Raw genomic sequence first — 20,959 nt, 5'->3', positions numbered from 1 at the left:
GCTGACTTCATTGTGGAGCTTCAAAGGCGTAATTCCAGCTCTTTAAAGAGGCGAGGGAGAGGGAGGAAGCGAAGTTTACAATGTGCTAAAGGGCTGCAATTCCGCTCCGGGCTCCCCGAGCAGCTGAGGAAGGAGCAGATAAGTGCTGGGTACATGGCAAACCAAGTTTATTACTGACATTACAGTGTACATGGTGGGTTTGCAATGCTGCTGACAGCCTTAGACTTTATTGATCTTTCTTTTCCGAGTTAAATGTACAGGAACTGAATAATTACTACTGAGCTACAAGATGTCAGGAATGCAGTAATGCTTCAACCAGGAGCAGTTTCCATGGACTAAGACATTAAGATTCTCAATCTTACCAACACGGATTCGCACACCTGATTTCTTTTGATCTACATTCAACACTACACAAGGTTTTTTTGTTTGTTTTTTTTCTTTCTCCCCCCTCAACTAGAGCAGTCCTGGGTGAGAAATGGGGTGTTTACAGCAGGCCTGTGCTCTCTGCCGTGCCTGGGGGTGTCCTGGGAATGCTCTGCCCTGCGCAGCCCGGGCGCTGCCGGGTTTGGGAAGCAACCTGCACACCATGGAAAAGAAGGGCTCCTTCCAAACGTTACCCAGAGAGAGAAGACAGTATTTTGGGGGCCAGAAAGAGAGCAGGTAGTTTGAAGTGGGATGGGGAAGAGATGTCCTGTTAATGGCAGAGCCCCAGGAGAGGCAGCCTCTCCACATCCCCTGTCACCCCACTGCCTGTCTCGTCACCCACAGCCAAACACCTGCACCAGTTCCTCTCCAGAGTCATTGTTTTCAACCTGTTCAGCCCATCAACAATCCTAAAAGATAACTTTCAGAAAGAGAACTCATCTCCTTCACCCCTGAGGCTCTCCACTCTCTCCTGCCAGCAGCACAAGGCCACGGGCACCAGCTGCTCCCCAGGGAAGCCAAACACCCTGTGCTGAGCCCCAGCCCGCTGCTGAGGAGAGCAGAGAATGCTGTAAGGCACCTTCTAGCTCCATAATTTGGAAATACCTTAGGAAATCCATGCAGAGCCGTTCCCACATCCACAGCACACTGACCACCCAAGGGTTTTACCCCAGAAGGGCTGGAGTGAGGCAGGGCACGGCCACAGCTCTGTGTTCACACGTCATCCACGGCCAGGTGACTGGGAAAAGTGGCTTTGTGCTCCCAGCCCCTTCCCAGCAGGGCTGGGATTGCGGCTGCAGCGTGGGAGGGAGGGACACCCCAGGTAACTCAGCCCTGCTACCTGGGAGCGCTGCAGCTCAGCTGAGTCACCTTCACTCACACAGCCAAAGGCAACAATAAAAGAGCTTAAATGGACTTAATCTGTAATGCTTTAAAGATGCACGCTGAATGCTGAGAGTGGGGCTTTGGAGGAGGCCACAGGAAGCCAGAGCTGCTGCCCACTCCATCACACCAGAGCCTGCTCCACCTCCAGCCCCACGGCTCCGGAGGATGTCCCTTCCAGCGGTGACACTCCCAGGCTGGGGACACCAAATCCCAGCCCGGGTGGGGCCTGGACCAGCCCCGCTCCCACGCCGAGCCTCAGTTAGAGCTGCATCCCTGTGCTCCCTCCTGGAAGCAGATGTTGGGCCATCCCCACTTCCAGGTCTGTCCAAAGAGGTTTTGTGGCATCTCGTGGTTCTCATCTTTGTGTCCATGGGGCAGGACTGGCCCCGCTCCCTCCTTCCCCTGCCACATCCACGGCTGCAGGTGGGGAGAGCTGTGCCCTTCTGTTTGGGATTTGCTTTCAAACCCCACCCGTTCCCCTCTGCAGAGCTGTCTGGGGTGAAAAATGGGCTTTTACTGCCGGGGCAGGAGCTGCTGATGAGGGGGAGGTTCCTAAACTAACTGGAAACACATGGAACTTCATTAAAAAAAACAAAACAACAAAACAAACGTTTTTGCTTCAATAGCAAAGCCAACAAAAAATTTCCAACCACAGTCCATTTTCCCACACTGGGAGTAGCTAATTCTGGGCATGGGGAGCTGGGGAGGGGGTCCCTGGCACCCCCACCCTGCGGGCACCCACCACGAGCCATGAGATGTTTCCACAGGGGCACAGAGCATCCCATGGGGCTCAGTCTGGGACACCCACAAAGCCAAAACACCCCACATAAAAAGTAAAAAAAATGCAGTAACAGAAGCCTAAACGATGCAGGTAAGAAACAAGAGTTAAAATCCTTCCAGTCTTTTCTCATAGGAACTGGGGACGGTGGGCAGCCGGAGCCGGGCTCAAGAGCAAGCAAGAAAAGGAGCTTTGGTCACATTTGTCTTATGAGAATCGCTGGTGAGTAACAATAATAATAATAACAATAATAATAATAAAAAATAAAAATAAAAAGGACTTTAAAATACGCCTCGTAAAAGCAACCAGTGAAGAGCAGAGCACAAAGCATCTCACGTGGACACCGAAGGAAGGGCGTAGGCACCTCAGAAACGTCCGAGCTGGGGCGGGAGGAGGGCGGACGGCGGCCACCAGCAGGGCTCAGAAATTGCTGAAAATCTCCCGTTTCTTGTTCCAGTCCATCTGCGGCGCTCGCTTCTTCACACGCTTGGCCCTCACCTTCTCCTTGGCCTCAGCGGCCGTGGGGCTCAGGCTCAGCCCGCTCTCCTCAAACGGGTCCTTCTTGTCCGTGTCCCCGTCCTGGCGGGGAGGGGACAGAGCTGTCAGCATTGCCCACAGGCAATGGAGGAGGGCTGGAATCCCAGGGAACCCCCGGGATCCTCCAGCCCGAGCTGTGCCCCACGCCCACCGTGTCACCAGCCCAGAGCACTGAGTGCCACCTCCAATTTCTGTTTGAAATATGGGAGCCTAACCCGGATTCCTTCACTGCCTTTCTCAAGCTTTGGATGTCCTCGTGATCTGTTGGTTCCCACCTTGGTTAGCACCACCTCTACCACGTCTGACTGGCGTGGCTAACAAGGGTTCCTTGCCTAAATCAAAGCCTTTGGAGTTCCCTGAGGACTCCACCACCTCCCTGGGCACTTCCAGTGTTTGACAACCCCTTCCATGAAGGATTTCCTCCAGCCTGCACAACAAGCAAATGCCCAGGGATGGGTCTTTTTAGGAGCAGAAGGTCAGAGCCCCTTCCCTGGGCTGTGTCCATGGTTTCACTGGCAGCAGCATCCGTGTGGCCACGGAGCTCATTACAGCACTGCCTCTTGTGGGGCTGTTTCTCCTGCTGCACTCGTGTCAGGTGTGGGTAAACACACACCATGGAGATCTTTGGTTTTAGGGAAACAATTCAGAGCTTTCCTGCTGGCTCTGCTGCCCCACCACGCATGCCCAGCTCTGAATTAGAGTGCACAGACCCTGCTGATAACCGTGGGCAGGGCTTTCCATCAGCACTGAGATAACAGCTCTGGCCTTGCTGGGCTGAACCCAAACTGAGCCAAACTGAGCCCAGGAAACCCCCCCATGCCCCAGGGCCTTTGGCTTCTTGCCACCCCTGAACAGCCCAAGGGTGACTCCACGGGAGGAGTGCCCCAGCACAGCTCACTTTGCCAACTTCTCCACCCCAGGGACTCTGACTTGTCTGCAGTGACCCCTGCAGCAGCCCAGGGTGCCTCAGGGGCAGAACCCGCTGTGCTCCCCACAGGACACAGCCTGTTTTTCCCGGGGCACAGCCTGCTTTTCCCAAGCCATTGGATCAGGACATGCATTATTCAATGCTCAGGGGGAATTGGCAGGTTGCAGGCGCTGGGACACAGCTGGTGCTCGAGAGGCTCCGGGGCTGTGGGTGCTCAGAGGGGCCTGGCAGCACTTGGTGCTGTCACATTCCTGCTCCCAAATGTCCTGGGGCAGGGGACAGCAGGGAGACACCCCACAGAGCACCTGCATGGAGGCTTTGCTCTATTTATAGCAGAACCTTGTGCTAAAGATAAATTTTTGAGCACTTTGCAAATCCCCCTACTTCTTAATACAAATCCCCACTTCTTATTTTAAGTGGAAAAAAACCTGCTAAATCATTAATGCCTGAGAATGCCAATCTATGCCTTGTGTTGACTTTTGGTGGCCACTTCACCTTGCCCAACAAGTTTTGTCCCTTTCCAGTGTTGAGCCACACCACAGAAACCCCTTCAGCCCAGCCTGTCACCAAAACCAACTCCTCCCCTCCTTTAAACACTGTGATAAATTCACTGTGCTCCAAACTTTAATAAAAAATGGCTTTTTTTTTTTTTTAATTTTAGCCTGCCCTGGTCCTGCTAGCAGCACTTGAGCCTCACAGCTCTGTCCTCACGGATCCCCAGCCTTGCTGTAGCTCATCAGTGTAATTACACCTCAGATCCCAAATCCTGCAGACTTCAGCTCCCACCTCCCAAACTATCCATGCAGGAACCACTGCCAGTGAACACCCAGAGTGCAAGGAATGAGGGAAAACCCCGGATTTTGGTTGCTGGGTGGGTACAAGTGAACCCAAGTCTGGGAGATAAACTGAAAACTCATCAATGCACAGCACTGTGAGGCAGGATTGTACCCACACCTGGTGTGAAAGGGACAGGGAGAGTTTGGGGTTTTTACCTCAGATTCCTTCCCAGGACTCTGCAGGTCACTGTGAGATGAAGATGTGGATCCTCCGTTCAGCTGGAGGAAAGGAAAATGTCAGTCTGCTTTGTGCCAGAGTTACACACACCAAATACCCAGGTACAGCAATGCTGGGCTGCTCCAGGGATGGAGCCTGGAGGGGATGGACCCTGCTGGGAGGACCCTGCACACACAGAGCTCCCTGGGGTCCCCAGAACTGCTGCTCCCCCTCATCCCCACCCCAGGCAGGGCGAAGTCCCCTCCTGCCAGAACTGGGACATTGCCACCTCCTCCCTTCCTCCCTCCCTGGGATTAAACGGGGCTGAAATTTGCCTTGTTCAGCCTCTAAATTAAAGCTGCAGTGGAGAGTAATTAAAACCAGGCGGCAGCAGTAAAGTTGAGCTAAATGAGCCTTGGGGACTGGAGCATCCAGGCTCACCTGGCACAGGTGGGAGGCAGGGAAGGACCCTGATCCCCCCTGGCCACTCCAACACAGCCCCCAGGCCATCACCAGGGGCAGGGAGGGCTCACCTGAGTCTGTGCAGATCCATTTGTCATGGGCTGGGGGACCACACCTGGACACAAGAAACAGAAAACACACAGTGAGACCCTCAGCTGGGATTGCTGCCCGGGGTCCCAGGAGAGCTGGGACTGCTGCCCGGGGTCCCAGGGGAGCTGGGACTGCTGCCCGGGGTCCCAGGGGAGCTGGGATTGCTGCCCGGGGTCCTAGGGGAGCTGGGATTGCTGCCTGGGGTCCCAGGGGAGCTGGGATTGCTCCCTCGGGTCCCAGGGGAGCTGGGATTGCTGCCCGGGGTCCCAGGGGAGCTGGGATTGCTGCCCGGGGTCCCAGGGGAGCTGGGATTGCTGCCCGGGGTCCCAGGGGAGCTGGGATTGCTGCCCGGGGTCCCAGGGGAGCTGGGATTGCTGCCCGGGGTCCCAGGAGAGCTGGGATTGCTGCCCGGGGTCCCAGGGGAGCTGGGATTGCTGCCCGGGGTCCCAGGAGAGCTGGGATTGCTGCCCGGGGTCCCAGGGGAGCTGGGATTGCTGCCCGGGGTCCCAGGGGAGCTGGGATTGCTGCCCGGGGTCCCAGGGGAGCTGGGATTGCTGCCCGGGGTCCCAGGGGAGCTGGGATTGCTGCCCGGGGTCCCAGGGGAGCTGGGATTGCTGCCTGGGGCCCCAGGATCCCTCAGCAGCATCACCTCCCACCCCACACCTTCCTCCTCCCCTGCCCACCCACCCAGCTCATGCTGTCCCTTCACTTTCTCCTGTGCTGTTCCCAATCCACACAAAAGCCTTTCCCCTCTCCCTGTGCCCTTCTGGAACCACATCCTTGCCAAATCCCCTGAATCCACTCCATTTCACCCTTTTGATCAGAGGAAAACATCTGCCAGGACGAGGACCAAGTAATCTCTTTCTACAGGCACTATCTGCAGCACACTCCCATTTGTGGGTTTTTTTGACCATTACTTTGTTTTCAGAAGTTCTCTAATCAAAAATCTTAAAAGTCAACTCGAAAATCTTCATCAAAATCAGCATCATGGCGTTGTCACAACAGTGTCTGGCACACAACCCGCTCTCCAGGCACTCTGGAATGTTTTTTGCTCCCTTCCAATGATTAACAATAGCCCACACAATGGCAAATTTTAATGCACTTAAGCTGCCAGTCACCACGATCAAGTCATTGCCCCAGGCATTACCATGCCTCACTGTCCCAGACTAACAGATGTGTTAATTGGGACAGGATTAATAACTGAATTATGTCAAGCAGGGACGCTTTCCCTAGGGACTGACTGGGGGCTGCATCACTGCAGACTGCAGGGATTTCTGGGGCAAAGCAGAAAAATAAACCTAAATCGTGATTTGGAGAGTGTGCTGGTGCAAAAACCTCCATGTGGCTTTAGGAGCCTTAAATATTTTATTGCAGTGAATGTTGGACTCATGTTTAGAGCAGGATAAGCTCTGAGCAATGGGCATCAGAAGAGTCAGCTCACACAGAAGTGATGTTTATGTCTCTGTATCTTAAGTAGCTAAATTTTAAATCACTTAAATGAAAACCAAGCTTCAGATGGGCAAGGAATAGAAAAGCGGGACTGGACTTCAAAAACAAATTAGTCATACCTAGAAATACTTAAAATACTTTAAATATTTAAAATACTTTAAATGCTTAACATATTTTAAATACTTAAATAATACTTAAACACTTAATCTAAAAGCCACTCATTGGCTTAAAGGCTGAGGTGCTCAGGATGAGCTGCAAGGCTTGGAAAGTGTCAGTTTGAGGTCGAAGCAGTTCAGTTGAAGAGGACAATTATTATTTCCTCTTAGCCTGCAAACAGCAGAATTTACCAGAGCCCTTTGGCACGAATGCAGGTGCCAGGCAGACCCAAGTCCTGCTCCCTGGTGAACGCAGGGCCTGGAGCACCCAGCCACCCTCCAGGAACAAGGGCTCCTTTATGGCAGTGCCAGCAGGCAGCCCCGGCCCCTCCTGGGAGCATCTGACACCCTGCGGCTCCCCAGCATTGTCTGACCCATTTCTGGGGACAAATCTGCCCATTGAGCATCCCGGGAATCAGATAAGGACCAGCTGTGCTGGGAGCACAGAGCTGCCCATTGAGCGGGGCCGGGCTGGGGCAGGTTGGGGAGCGGATGAGCAGCTTTCCCTGCCAGGTTTCAGCAGAACATTTCCTGTGATCAGCCAGCGTGGAGCCCTTCCCTGTGCACAGGGACGCTGCAGGTGCACACAGGTTCCTCCACTGTGCAGAGAGCAGGCAGGGAATCAGGGAATCGTGGAGTGATTCGGGTTGGAAGGGACCTTAAAGCTCATCCAGTCCCACCACGGGCAGGGACGCCTTCCACTAGAACAGGCTGCTCCAAGCCCTGCTCAACCTGGCTTTGAAGGTCCCCAAATCCCACCACACCTTTGTGGCAGTGAGTTCCACGGTGAATTACTCACGGTGTAAAAGCAACAAAGTGTTTTTTGGCTGGGTGAGGGTGTATTCTCACTATTTATAAATAGCTGGGTGGTGCTCCGGAAACTGCTGAGGGATGAGACAGGAGGGAAATGTGACTCTGCCTCGCTCCTGGGATCCCACCCGTGGCACCGTGAGTCATGGGAAAGGAAGGTCTCACCTTTGGTGTGCTCCTCCGTGGGGGTCACCCCCAGCTTCTTGAAGTACTCGTCGGTCTCGGGGTCCACCACGAGCAGCCTGGCCTCGCTGTCCCTGGATTTGATGTGGGCCACCACCTCCGAGTGCCGCAGGCCCTCCACGCTGATCCCGTTCACCTGCGGGGCGGCGGTGTCACAACCCAAACCTGTGCCCAGGGAAGCTGCTCCTGCCTCCAGAGCCCCCTCTTTCCCCAAGGGGTGGGATTCCCCTTTTTTAGTGCTGTTTGGATGATAGGAAGGCTACAGGCTGTTTCCTTCCCCCTCTCCAGCCAGCCATGGCCTCCTAAACCTCCCCAGTGCCCCTGCCAGAGCATCCTCGCACCTCTGCCTGCATCCCAAACACATCCATGGGGAATCATAGACCCCAGGCTCCCTCCAAACCCTCTGCCAGCCCCCTCTGGTGCTGTCAACCCCAGCCTTCCCCTTGGATGTGCCCAGGAATCTCGGGCTGCCTGTGGGTACAGACAGTGCTGGGTGGCCTCCTGTGCCCTGTGGCATCCCTGTGCCATCCTTCATCCCTCTGCGATGGGAAACTGGATTTCTGTGCCCCTGCTGGGCCATTCCCTGTGCCTGGTGCACGGATTCATCCCTCCCTCCCCTGCGTGAGAGCCAGGACCTCCAGGGAACGCGATCCCGATTGTTCCCGCAGGAGGGGACAATGGTGACTCAGGACATTGTTCGGTGGCAATGAATCACCCTTTGTCCCACCGGGAAGGGCTCCCTGCACCGCCCCAGGGCTCGTCCTCATCCAAAGGGACCAGGACACTGCAGAGCCGAGTTCCAAACTCTGCGATCGCCTTTGCAGGTTCCCCCCTGCTCCTCAGGGCACAGCTGCAAGGGCTGGGATGAAAAGAAACCCCTTCCAGGCTCTGCCCCTGACTGCAGGCGCTGCCAGCCTCAGCTGCCAGCTCACAGCCCCGCTCCATCCCTGCCCTGCCACTCCACTCACCCCAATCCATGCCCAGAGCTCACCCCCGGCTGAGCCCAGGGCTGTTCTCCCCCCACCCTGCCACAGGCTGGGGGGCATCAAATATTTATCCCAGCCCCAAAGAGCAGGCAGGGAGGGGATCGGGTTTCTGAGCTCGCCAGCTCACCCCGAGCTGCTTTGTGTGTGCCAGGCCCTGGGCCAAGCCCATAAATAAATAACACGACCCCTGGATGTGACACCACCCAGCCACTGCCACCCGTGCCCCGGCCCCACGCTGCTCCCAGCATTAAACTTTCAGCTGCTGGGAACAGGCAGCAGCTCCCACTGGCTTGGGGAATAATTATTCATGGGCCTGGAAGGCAGGAAAGTGCTCTGGTCTCAGGATTTTCCCAGCTCACACTCTTCCAGGGGTGTAAATCCCATTCCTGCTCTGAGCTGGGAGCGAGGGCTACAGCTCGGTCTCTATGGGTGGTTTTGGGATTCAGCCTCCTGGGGAACAGCCCGAGCAGGGGATAAACGTGTGTTCCACAGGGAAAGGGGACTGCTGCTCCAGTCCCTGCCTGTCCCTCTGCCCAGACAGGCAGCTCTGGATGGGGGAGGCCCCTTCTCCAGGAAAAACACAACGTGCAAGCCAAAGAGAGGGCAATTCCCAGCCCCATCCAAACTTTCTGCCCCCATCTTGGACAAAAAGTGTTGTCCAGCACCTGGTAACCAGCAAGATGCTTCCAAGAACACTTTTCCCCTCTCTTTTGTAATTTTGTGTCTTAAAATCTCTGCAAAACCTCTTTCCCTGTTTTTCCAAGCATTTCCTGGCAGGGCATCAGCTCAGCCTGGCAGCACCAACCTGGCCCCATGCCCACAGTCACCTGCCCAACCCTCCCTGGTGCCAGCCACAGCCAGCACAGCACCTTGGGGACATGGTGGCAGTGCTGGGGGATTGGCTGGACTCAGTAATCTTGGGAGGGCTTTTCCAGCCTCAACAACTCCAAGTTTCTACCCTGCAATTCCACCCAGGCTCCAGAGCTCACTTGGCAGGAGAGGAGGGAGCTCACAGCCACTGCCAGGGCTGCCCCATCAGCCTCAGGACTGCGAGTCAGAGGAGTGCAGGGGGATCAGATGGGAAAGGCCACGGGAATGGGTGGTCCCAGCTCCCCGGGGTGTCCCCAGCTCCCCGGGGTGCAGCCCTGCTGCTGTACCTCCACCAGGCGGTCCTGGGGCCGCAGCCCTGCCCGGGCAGCCGGCGAGTCGGGATCCACCGAGCGGATGAACTGCCCCGGCCGCGACTTCTCGCTGTGCAGGTTGAAGCCGTAGCCATTGGGGCCTTTCTTCAGGTGGCAGAGACGTGGGCACAGCTCCTTCTGTCCGTTTAAATCCTGATTCATGGAGGAGGGGGTGGGGGAGACAAAGCACGGGGGTTAATTGATGGCTTTGGGGTGGCTCTCGGGCAGATGTGACCGTAAATAAAGCCCCGAGGAAGCGCCGTATCTGCCCCCCGTCCTCGGCGGGGGGACAGGTTAACAAATGGATTTCCTCTCATTGAGTCTATTTTCGAAACCCAATTGTCCAAAACCACTCCAGAAAAATGAAAACAAAACAAAAAATGCATTTCCTTCACCAGGAGTGGCTCAGATTAATCCCCCCCGGCAGCGGCCGAGCCCCAGCCCCGAGCAGGGAGGAACCAAGGCCCGGTCCTGCTGTGCCCAGGCTCACCCAGACCTGGGATTGACCTCAGTCAGGTATTTGAGGCAGTGCCACACCCTTGGTCTCAGTGACACCGGCATCACCCACTGGTGCCATCCCCTCCCAGCGAGGAGGGACCAGGATGATGAACCTGAACATCCAAGAGCTCCCTGCTGAGCTGGGCAGGATGAACAGCACAGGGGCATGTGAGGAGTTCAGTGCCTCCCCTTACACCATGGAAAATGCTTTATGGCTCCTTGGGGTGGCCAGGGAACAACAAATCCCATTTTTCTCCAGGTCTTCAGGACCCCTTACACTCCCTCGGATGCTGCTCCCACCAGCAGCCCCCGTGCCAGGCAGCTCCAGCTCGTGGCTCAGCACCACATCCCTGCAAAAGGCACCTCGGAGATTCAGGGTGCTCATTTTCACCCACAGTGTACGGAAAACATCCCCCCTGCATGAGTTTTAACCTTCCCTCAGCAGGAGCACCGCTGCTCCCTGCCTGCCCACAGACAGGATTTGTCTGGGATCACATTCACAGGGAAAAATCTCTTACAGCCTTTCCCTCCAAATTAAAAATCCAGGCAGCAATTTCCTCCTCCTTCCTCCCTTGGCCAAACGGCACCATGAAACACCAAACCCTCCAACTCCTCCATCCCCTCAAGGAGGGATTTTACAGAGGAGAACAAAGTGGGGACACACAGAGTGATCACCACCAGGCATCCCGGTGCTGGGGGATGGAATTTGCATAGAATTCCAGATGGGGTGGAAGGGACCTCAAAGATCACCTTGTTCCTGCTGTGGGCAGGGACACCTTCTGCTATCCCAGGCTGCTCCAAGCCCCATCCAACCCGGCCTTGGACACTTCCAGGGATCCAGGGGCAGCCACAGCTGCTCTGTGGGGCAGTTTTGGCTGTGGCTGCAATGCCCAGGGGGGACAGGGGTGGAGCAGGGTTCAGCACCAGCCTGCCCAGCTCAATCCCAGCACCCAGGAAGAAACAGGGATATAAAATGAGCAGCCTTTACACACAGAATGGTTCAGGGGGGAAGGAACCACTGAAGGTCATCTAAGTCCAATCTTGTTCAAGCAGAATTCCCCAGAGCCCATCACTCAGGGCTGTGCCTTTCCTCTGGCACAGGAGGGGCACCTTAACCACCAAATTCCTCAAAAGCTGCTCACACACAAAGGTCACCACCAGCAGTGCCCATCACACGCACGGGGCACACTCAAAACTGCTGCAAACTGCTCCTGAATGTTACAGAAATTCCCTTAGCAAACGAGGGGTTTTAATTAAAAAACAGCTCGTGGTGCTGACATCTCAATCCCAGCTCGGTTCTTAAAGAGGAAAAGTTATCAGGGAGCAACCCAAACCAGGATGGGGCTCCCAAGCCCCTCCTCTACCTGCTGCACACCCCCAGGGCAGCCCTGCAGCCCCTCTCGCTCTGCACCCTGAACCCTGCTGCACTTCTCCCATGGCCCTGCAGCAGCCGGGTCACCCTATCTGCAAACATTTCCAGCCTGCCCAGAGTTCTTCAAAATCCGAAGAAAACAGGAAATGATTCAAGCGGCCCGAGAGGGTCGGACTGGAGTGACCTTAAAGGACACACGGGGCTCTGTGCGGTGTCTGGGGCCACCAAAGTGCATCTGGGATCACCAAAATCCAGCTGGGATCACCTACTTGTGTTTAAAAAGAACCTTTTAAAACCATTTTCCTCCTGCTCCATTTTTTTACAGGGTCAGAGCTCCTGCAGCAGTGAAAACAGAGAAATCACAAAAATCTGTGCTGGAGGTGCTGTCCCAGCGTGGGGATCCCTTGGGGACACCCTGGCAGGGTCAGTCCCTCCTCCAGGGCATCCCCTGGGACCAGCAGTGAAATCAAATTACTCACTAAATAAACTACCCAGAGAAAAGCTTCCCTGCAGGATCCCTTTGCTACGTGGGCTTGTGCTGCTTTCGCTGCAGAATCTTCAATTTAAGGTCCTTAACCAGGATGAATTCAAAACATTTATTCTAAAATATATACATATTAAAAAAAATAATCCCAATTCAGCATCTGCTTTGGGCAGAAATCCTGGGGGAAAACTGCTTATCCTCCCGCAGAGATGATCCAGGGCTTTTGCTGGGCTCTTAAACCTCCCAGCTAATGCAATCCTTGGCTACTGGAAAAACACCAGGTCTTGGAGCTGAGCTCTGCAAAGCCCCTCTCTGGGATTAAGCAGAGGCTGACGCTCCCCTCAAGACTCGGAGCTGCTGCCTCTCCTGCCAGCTCCGTTCTTCTTTATTTTCTTTCCGACCCGTGCCAGCGTTTTCCCTGGTTGTGTTCTGGGAAGATCTTTCCTAAGCCCGGGGGATGTGGGCTCTGTGAAAGCCAGGCCGTGCCAGGAGCGCTCCCGTTATCCCGGGGAGGCTCCACCGCCTCTCGCTGCAGAGCCAGCCCGGATTGAGTTACGTTCACGTGGATGCTGTAAAGCAACAAAACTCAACTCCATTTTTTTTCCTTTTTGCCTTAAAAAGCCAAAAGTTGCCCACCCACACAAAAAAAAAAAAAAAGAAAACCCCCCCCCCCTTTTTTTTTTTTCTTCCCCCTAAATAATCCAGGCACTTCCAGTGGCCGCTGATTTTGCAAACTGGATTAAGCAGGGCACACTCCATCGCTGTCTGTACCATTCCCAGGAATGTCTGTGCAGATAAATGCTGCCTGGACCATGCCTTGCACTCACTCCCCATCCCTGGAGCTGCAGCCTGGGGCAAACCAGCAGCATTTTCCAAGGAAAAAGGTTTCGGAAGCACAGCCCAAGCTGGTCCATTTTAAAATGCACAAACAAGACATTAAATAACAATGAAACGCTTTCAGTAAAATTAAAAAAACCCAACTGACTGGGTGTTGCCAGTTCTCACAATCTCACGGCAACTCTTTGCAGCATCTGAATTTTTATTTCCCTTAGAATTTCCAGGGCTGCTGATGGGAACTGGGGTCCCTCAGGGACACCCCTTGGCTCATGGGGGTCACCTGGGAACACCCTGTGGCTCCCTGGGGTCTTGCAGAGACCCTGGATCATCCCTGGATGTCCCTGGTCTTGCCCCAGGTCCCTGGGGCTCCCCTGAGCCCCCCCTGGCCCGCGGGGTGCCCCAGCAGTGGCTCTGTGCCACCCCAGGCAGGTCCCTGCAGTGACCAGGGCCCTTCCCCTTTCCCACACCCGGGGCTGGTGCCACAAACATCCCCAGCTCTGATTAACGAGGGGTTTCCACACCATTAATTAGCACTTGGCAGCCTCCATGAGAGCAGAATCCACTCCCAGAAGCACCAAAAGGAGCCCAAGTCCCCTCCTGGCTTTTGAGGGGCAGCAGAGCATCCCCCAAGCTCCATTATCCAACCAAACCCTACAAAAGCCCCTCCCCAGCCCAACACCACAAGGCCACCAGTGCCAGAGACCCTCCTGCTGTCACTGCTGACCCAGCCCTGAGCCACAGCCCAGGACAGGGATGTCCCCTGCTCCCCACAGCCCAGTGTCACCACTGTCCCAAAGGACAGACTCCCAAACCAACCTGCACGCCCCAGCCTGCCCCTGAGCAGGAACAGGGATAAAAAGGGCATTCCAAAACCAGCCCAGAAAGCTGCAGGAACATCCACGGTCTCTCCAGGATGCCACACTGATGGCCAGGTCCCAGGACTATCCCCAGCCCCACAAACTCATGCCCACAATGGGCTAAAACACCTGGAAAGCCACGGTTTTATTCCAGGAATAAAACACCAGTGCCAGTGTGGACACAGCTCTCCTGGGTGCTCCAGGAGGGAGGGAGAGGAGGAGGGAGAGGAGAACACACACACAGAGCTACTCTAGAGGCCGAGGCCATCGGTACCATCCACCCTGGGCTCCCGGTGAGTCCCGGCTCAGCGCAGATCCTGCAGTGCCTCAGCCTCGATGTCACCGAGCCCCCGGCACAGAGGTCACCCCAAACCTCCTCCCCGGCTGCTGGGACACCCTGGCCAGGTGGGAAGGGCAGGGTGTCCCACGATGGCAGCAGCAGCTCCAGCCCTGCTCGTGCAGGAGCGGGGATTTGCTGGAACTCCACCAAGCCCAGCTCCTGGGTGTGCTGCTCATAATCACCGGGGTCAGGGCCCGGCCCTAATCGGCTCAGCCCTGCTGGGACCACCTCACCCTGCTCCCAACACCAGCCTGTCCCCCCTCACCCATCCCAGGGGCTTTGCCAAACAGCTCCAGCCGCCCCTGCTGGGAATTGCAGCACCTGGAGGTGCTCCAGGCTCCAGATCACCCAGGACAGGTCAAACCTTTCCATCCCTGCTTGGCAGAGCTGGAGAAAACCCAGGCAGGAGCATTCCTGCCTAATTTACATTGTTAACATACTTTAGGTCAGCTGCCATGGTGTTTCCTCTCCTTTTCTCTGCAGTTTCAGTCAGCAAATGCCTCCTTTGCTCCCTCCAAAACAAACCTCAGCAGCAGGACCCACCGGGGCTGGGGAACACCGGGCTCCTGTCCTGCCCTGGGGACACCTTGGGACATGGAGATGTCCTGAGGGGACAGAGGACACTGCTCAGAGCCTTGGTGTCCATTCCCACTCATGCCTGCAGCTGGGACTTCTCCAACCCCTGCACTCTGCATTCTCCAGTGCAGGCAGCAGGGGAGGGGATGCACAGCCACCTTCAGGGGTTGTGGGGCAGAAATGCAGGATCCTGACCCAAATCCAAACCCCAGCAGGCAGAGGAGTGAGGGACAACACAGGGAGCCTGGAAAGAGCCAAGGAAGGGGAGAAACTGATGCAGGAAAGGGGCCCAGGGGCCACTGCACCACCAGAACAAGGGACCCCATTTACACCCCTGATGGGCACCCTCCCTTGGCAGTACTGGTTATACTGGGAGCTGAGCCGAGCCTCGGGCCAGCTTTAATTGCCACTATTATTACCACAGCTCTGTTGGAAGCTCAAAGGCTGCTGCCTGTGCACGGATTTAGGGATGTGCTTAACTTTAAGCAGATTTTTGTCACCGGTCTGGGAAGGGGAGGGGTGAAACCTCACTGTCTTCCACACTGCAAAGATGAGGAAAGCTGGGAGAAACAGGAGCCCTGACCGTGGCTGCCAGCAGTGCCCACAGCCCTGCTGGCCATGAGAACCAGCAGGCTTTGGGATGGTGCCACGGCTGGAGCGGGATCGCTGTCTCCATTCTCCGCTGTGCCAGGGATCCTCCTCTCCCTTCCCCTTCCCCCAGGAATGACTCAAGTTTCCCATTAAAGCAGCACCAGAAAGGGGGCTATTGTAGCCCTGCATCCCCCAGGGCCAGCGGACCTCGGTGACACTTGGAGAGGGGGACAGCAAATCCCAAAGAAGCCTCAAGACCCCCCCGGAGAGTGGGACTGAGGTTGGCAGCGCTGCGAGGGGGGAGGCAGAGCAGCCCTGGGTCTGCGCCGTGGGGAGAGGGCACAGCAGCTCTGCCCCAATCCCCGGGGCTGGAAAAACAGAGCCAGGATGCTCCTGGGGCATCCCAAGCCCTGGGGCCACACTGGGATGCTGTGGCCCCCCGCCCGCTGCTGGGGAGGGCTCGGGGCTCATTCCCCTCCCTCCTTCCCCTCCCTCGTCTCCCCCAGCTCCATCCCCCAGCCGGAGTCAGCCAGCGCCGAGCGGGCTCAAACTCCAGATGTTGGTGAAATGCTATAAATAACAGAGGGGGAGGGGATTGGGGGCTGGGGGGACGCCAGGCCCACCAAACACAAGCAGATGTTCCTCCCCTTCCCCACAGGGCCTGGGACAGGCAGGACGGTGGAGGCTCCAGCATCCACAGACCCCCCCCAGGCAGAGCTCTCCACCAGCCAGGAATAAATCCTTGGGCAGCAGCAGCAAGGAACCTGCTTCCATTTTCCTGCAGCCACAGCTCTGATTACCACCCGGCCTGTTCCCGAGGTGTTTCAGCTCCAACATCAGTGGCCAAAAGAGGAGAACCTCACGTCACTCCTGCAACACAGACCTGACAGCCCAGAGCACGCAGTGAATGCTCCTTCTCCCCACCAGCTCCCACACTCACCTCCCAGCAGGACAAAGTTTCTGGTGCTCCCAGGGACTGCAGAGTGCCCGTGGTCATCCCTATCCCAGAGAAAAGGATCAGCTCAAATGTGGCTGAGCGGCCACCAAAAAGCTTTAGGCAGAGCCTGTGATCACCCTGAAATCTCAGTTATCTCCAATACCACCAGGAGGAGGGCAGGGTGCTGCAGCTCCTGGTGGTGACAGTACAAACTGTGCCTCACCTCGGTGTCACAGCCCCATGTCACCACCAAGCCCCTCACCTGCCTGCCCCAGCACGAGTCCTGGGCTGTTGTAGCTTACTGAACTCTCTGGCATTATTCAAATTACTCCAATTATTTCAATTGCTCCAGCTGGGTTTGAGCGATAGAAGCATTTCAAAAACAAGTATTTGTTTTAAGGGCAGCAGACCCTGAGGTTTGTGCTGCTCCCCCAGCATCCTCGTGCCCACCTGGGGGGCTGCACCAGCACACCCCCAGTGCCCTCTGGAGCATCCCTGCCTCCCTTTGGATGCATCCCACCGCTCTCTCTGACAGCAGGCAGCGGGTGAGGATGGCAGTGAGTGATTCCAATTAGCAATGGAACACATCCAGCCACGGCTCCTCGGCAGGACCCACGGCCAAGCTGCAGCTGATAGGGCAATTTGGATATTTCTGGGATTTTTCTGATGACAGTCCCTGCGAGGATGATCAGCCATGCCATGGAAAACCCAGACTCACAGCACGGCTCCTTCCAGCCCAGGAGGGGAAGGATGATGCCCACAGTGGGCACCAAGAGTCCTGCTGCCCCAGGGACACCTGCCCTGAGCCCTGCAGCCCTTTTGGACACAGCTGAGGGGACAGCTGGGGTGCCAGGGTGGTGCAGAATTAATCACAAAAGATTAACGAGGTCTTTCACCATCCCACATCACCAGAGCAGCAGCAAGAAGAGCTTTGCACCTTCCCTGTGCCCTCCACCAAAGCCCAGCCCTGGGGCACACAGAGCCATGCCCCAGGCACAGCCAGAGGGTTGTTATCCCAAGAAAGTGCCCGGCAGGAGAAAACAAGAGCAGGAAGGATGTGGAGGGTGGGGAGGCGCAGCCCGCACTGCCAGGCCGTGCCACGGCACCGCTCCCGCCCGGGCACTGGGAACAGCGGCTCCCTCACGGCTCCCACCAGGGCTTCACCCCCACCAAACCTCCTGCCAGGGAAATCACAGCCCAACCTTCCCCAGGGCCGCCCCAGGGCAGGGGTAAGCCAGGATTTGCCCCTCTCCGACATCCCCGCAGCATTAGGGAAATCCCTGAGCACAAAGGGGCCTCTCAGGCCAGGGCTGCTCCGGGCCACGTCCTGCTGGCACCTCTGTCCCCAGTGGGGACAGCCCTGTGAGGGACCCCGGTGGGCACATCCCCGCTGTGGGGACACGGGCACAGCCCCGCTGTGGGGACAGGCTCTCTGAGGGACCCTGACGGGCACATCCCTGTTCTGGGCACATCCCCACTGTGGGCACAGCCCCGCTGTGGGGACACCAGCCCTGTCCACCCCACAGGCTCCAGCTGACCCCCCATGGGAGCTGTCCCAGCCATTCCCTGCAGTCCCACACTGGGACTTTCTCAGCCACAGGCCAAGGGAAGCAGAGCTTTTCCCCTCTTTGCTGGCGCTGGAGCAGACTCAGACAGCAAAGGCACCCACGCTCTCCCCCCGGGCAGGGCTGGAGCCAGCAGCAGCAGCAGCACAGGCTTGGCTGGAGCAGGGAGCAGCTGGCCCGGCCCAGGGAGAGAGGGAGGGAGGATGGAGGAGACCGAAACCGCCACGTGCACGTGTTTTCGTGGAGAGGGACGACTTTTCCAGCAGGATCTGCCAAGGGAACAGGCAGCCAGGATGGCAGAGAGCTGCTCTGCTCCGCAGAGATCAGCTCCAGGACCATGTGGGTCCTGGCAGGCTGGGATGAGTCCAAGAGGAGAAACACGGAATCTCCGTTCTGGATTGAAAGGGATCTCAGCAGATCCAGAGGGATCTGTTTTCCTCTGGCTGGGAGGGAAAAGAGCATCGGTCACTGAGCAGGGCTCGGGTTGCTGGAACAGGGGGAAAAGTCCTTCCCACGCTCCCCATGAACCCCCAGGCGAGAGGAGGGATTGCTCTGGACAATGGGAAGGCAGAGGGAGATGCTGGGAATGAAATTCCCCAATCCCACAGTGCTCCCTCCCTCCCTCCATGGGGGCTGTGCTGCAGCACGGAGCTCGTGTCCCCCAGGGCACAGACGTGGCCCACTCTGTGACACCCCAAATCAGAGAGCTGCCACCCCCAATGGCACATCCCAAACGGAGCCTCCTGCACAGGGCAGGGCCCTGGGCACGGCTCCCACCCGAGCACAGCAGAGCCGGGCACCTCCAGCTCTGCCCTTCGGCCTCCCCAGCTGCTTTTGGAGGCCAAGCCTTGAGCAATCACCAAACATTCACTGAAGCTGGCCCCATTCCTTGCCTTCAGTGACCCCGGGTCATCAGCAGGAATCCAGTCCTGCAGCTCTGTGCTCCCACGGCCGTGGCTTGGCACCGAGGAAAACCCCTGGAGGTGGAGGGGGCTCTGTGAGCACCAGGCACTGCAGGGAGCACCTCCCACCCCCGAGAACACCCCGGGACAGGGAGGGTTCTTGGAAAGGAGAGGTATTTTCCCAAGGACTGAGGCTGCCCAGGCTCTGTACTCCTGCTTTTCCCCGTGCCAGGGCTGCAGTACCATGGCAGCACCACACAGCAAACCCCACAGGCTGCTCAAACCCACCGAGACCTGCCCTGAGAGCCAGATTTTTATGGATAGGGGGCAATCCCAGTGCCCTGCAGAAAGCCAGCTGTTAGTCAGGGCATCTCACACAGAATGGGGAACACCATTGTGCACCACAGGCCAGCAAGGACACAAATCCTGGTCCCCTCCACGAGCCCTCACGTTAGAGGAAGAGGTCATGGGTGCTACACTCAGCCTTGCAGAGCCCCATAAAACACATGCAGGGTGTGAAGGAAGGCACAAGCCATCCTGCTGTCCCTTTGGGACTGGTTTTCTCCTCCTGCTCTGCCACTGAGCCCACCTGGGAGCGAGGGGTGAGCTGGGCACGGGGCAGGGGGACAGATCTGCACCCCCCAGCCCGGCCCCTGCCCAGGAAGGGGAGAACAGGCGCTGCTCTGTGTCTGCTGGGCCCAGGGAAGTTCAATAGTTTACTCCCAATATTTGTCTTGGCCAGGCAGCCCAGCTCGCTGGAGGAAATGGGGCAGGGGGAGGGCTCCAAACATCCTCTGCATTCCTTGTAACGAGAGCAGAGCCAGCGCCGGGGCACCCGCGCTCGGGGTCACCCAATGTGAGCCCTTTTGTGTTTAGAAATCCTGCAATAAAACATCCAGGGGTGCAATTTTCCAGAAAGCAGAGGGGGGTGGGGGGGGAGGAGGGGGCCTCGCTCGCAGCTTGACACGTAAACCACTCCCTTCTCCCAAAAAACCCCAAGTCACAGCTTCTGCACCAAACCTGGGCACAGCACCCAACCCCTCCAGTCCTGCTGGGCTTCCCCTTGACCTCCCCCTCCAAAACTCAACCCTGCTGCCACTGCCCCCATTGCACAACGCTGGCACCAGCCCCGTCCCTCCCCACTGCTGGGGAACACGGGATCAAACCGGGACCTGACGCAACCAGGGACCATCAGGGCCTGGTCCAGCCAGCTCCAAAAGTGACATTTTTTAAACCAAGCTCCTTAAAAGCGAGGGGGTCACAGATGATGTCCCTTGCCAGGGAGCTGGGCTTATCTCCAGCTGAGCAGGGCTGGGCAGATAAGGGGGCTGGGGCGGCCCTTGGAGCCCTGTGAGCCACGTTCCTGGGCAGGGGAGGATCTCCCACGATAACCCAGAGCAGCCCCAGCTGCTCCTGCTGATAAACCTGGGCTGAGGGGGTGACAGTGCCAGTCCTGGGGCTCTGGGCACGCTGCCCTCTGTCCCATGGCAGGGGGAATACAGAGCCCTGAGAAAGAGGGAACAGCCCCAGGACGGCACTCGCAAAACCAAAAGGGAGATTTGGGTGCCCAGCACAACCCATCAGCCTCCCCCAGGGGGTTTTGTCCCACACTCAGCACCATCCAGGCTCTCCCACATCCCCCTGGCTCAGCCCCTCGATGCTGCCAGACAAGAGCAGGGAACTCTTCCAGGCAAAGCCAACTACTCACCCGCTTAGAACTAATTAGGGCTTGTCTTAATTAAATCCTGCTAACCATGAACAACCCCAAGGCCAGAATTAACTGATTTACCTGGGATGGCCTCTGGCTGCTGGTGTGGTGGGAAGTGCTGGACACAGCAAGGCAGGAGCTGCCAGGGATTGGGAAGAGCCCCTGGAGCCTTTCCCCTGGAGCATCAGTGCCCAGGGAATGCCAGCTCAGCCAGGTGCCAGGGCCACATTCCCAAGGGTGGGAGCTCAGCCTGCCAAGGCTGGAGCACAGGGATTAGCCCTCCCACCGCCTTTTGTGCTGCTCGTGTCTCTGAGGGGATTAGTCCCTGTAATTCCATGAGAGGGTTTGATCTCAGAACACCCCGGGGAGCAGCAGCGACCCCACTTGCAGCAGATGGGGATGGAGAGGCCCAGGAACACATCTGGACACTCC

General features: G+C 57.1%; 1 protein-coding gene across 1 annotated transcript in view; it reads right to left on the bottom strand.

Annotated features, from left to right (window-relative positions):
• Window positions 1-150: 150 nt before the first annotated feature.
• The window catches only part of NHERF2 (NHERF family PDZ scaffold protein 2), a 32,788-nt gene continuing 11,979 nt past the window's right edge, over window positions 151-20,959 (bottom strand). The window contains exons 3-7 of the mRNA XM_063414631.1: window positions 9,837-10,013; window positions 7,676-7,829; window positions 5,078-5,121; window positions 4,544-4,606; window positions 151-2,665 (exon numbers count right to left, since the gene is read on the bottom strand). Of these exons, the coding sequence (XP_063270701.1) occupies window positions 2,507-2,665; window positions 4,544-4,606; window positions 5,078-5,121; window positions 7,676-7,829; window positions 9,837-10,013 (597 nt within the window). The 3' untranslated portion in view covers window positions 151-2,506. The remainder of the gene's footprint in view (window positions 2,666-4,543; window positions 4,607-5,077; window positions 5,122-7,675; window positions 7,830-9,836; window positions 10,014-20,959) is intronic.

This window comes from Prinia subflava, chromosome 17, assembly GCF_021018805.1.
Source record: "Prinia subflava isolate CZ2003 ecotype Zambia chromosome 17, Cam_Psub_1.2, whole genome shotgun sequence".
Classification (NCBI taxonomy): Eukaryota; Metazoa; Chordata; class Aves; order Passeriformes; family Cisticolidae; genus Prinia; species Prinia subflava.
Note: the sequence above shows the minus strand (reverse complement) of the source record. Positions and strands in the feature narration are given on the sequence as shown.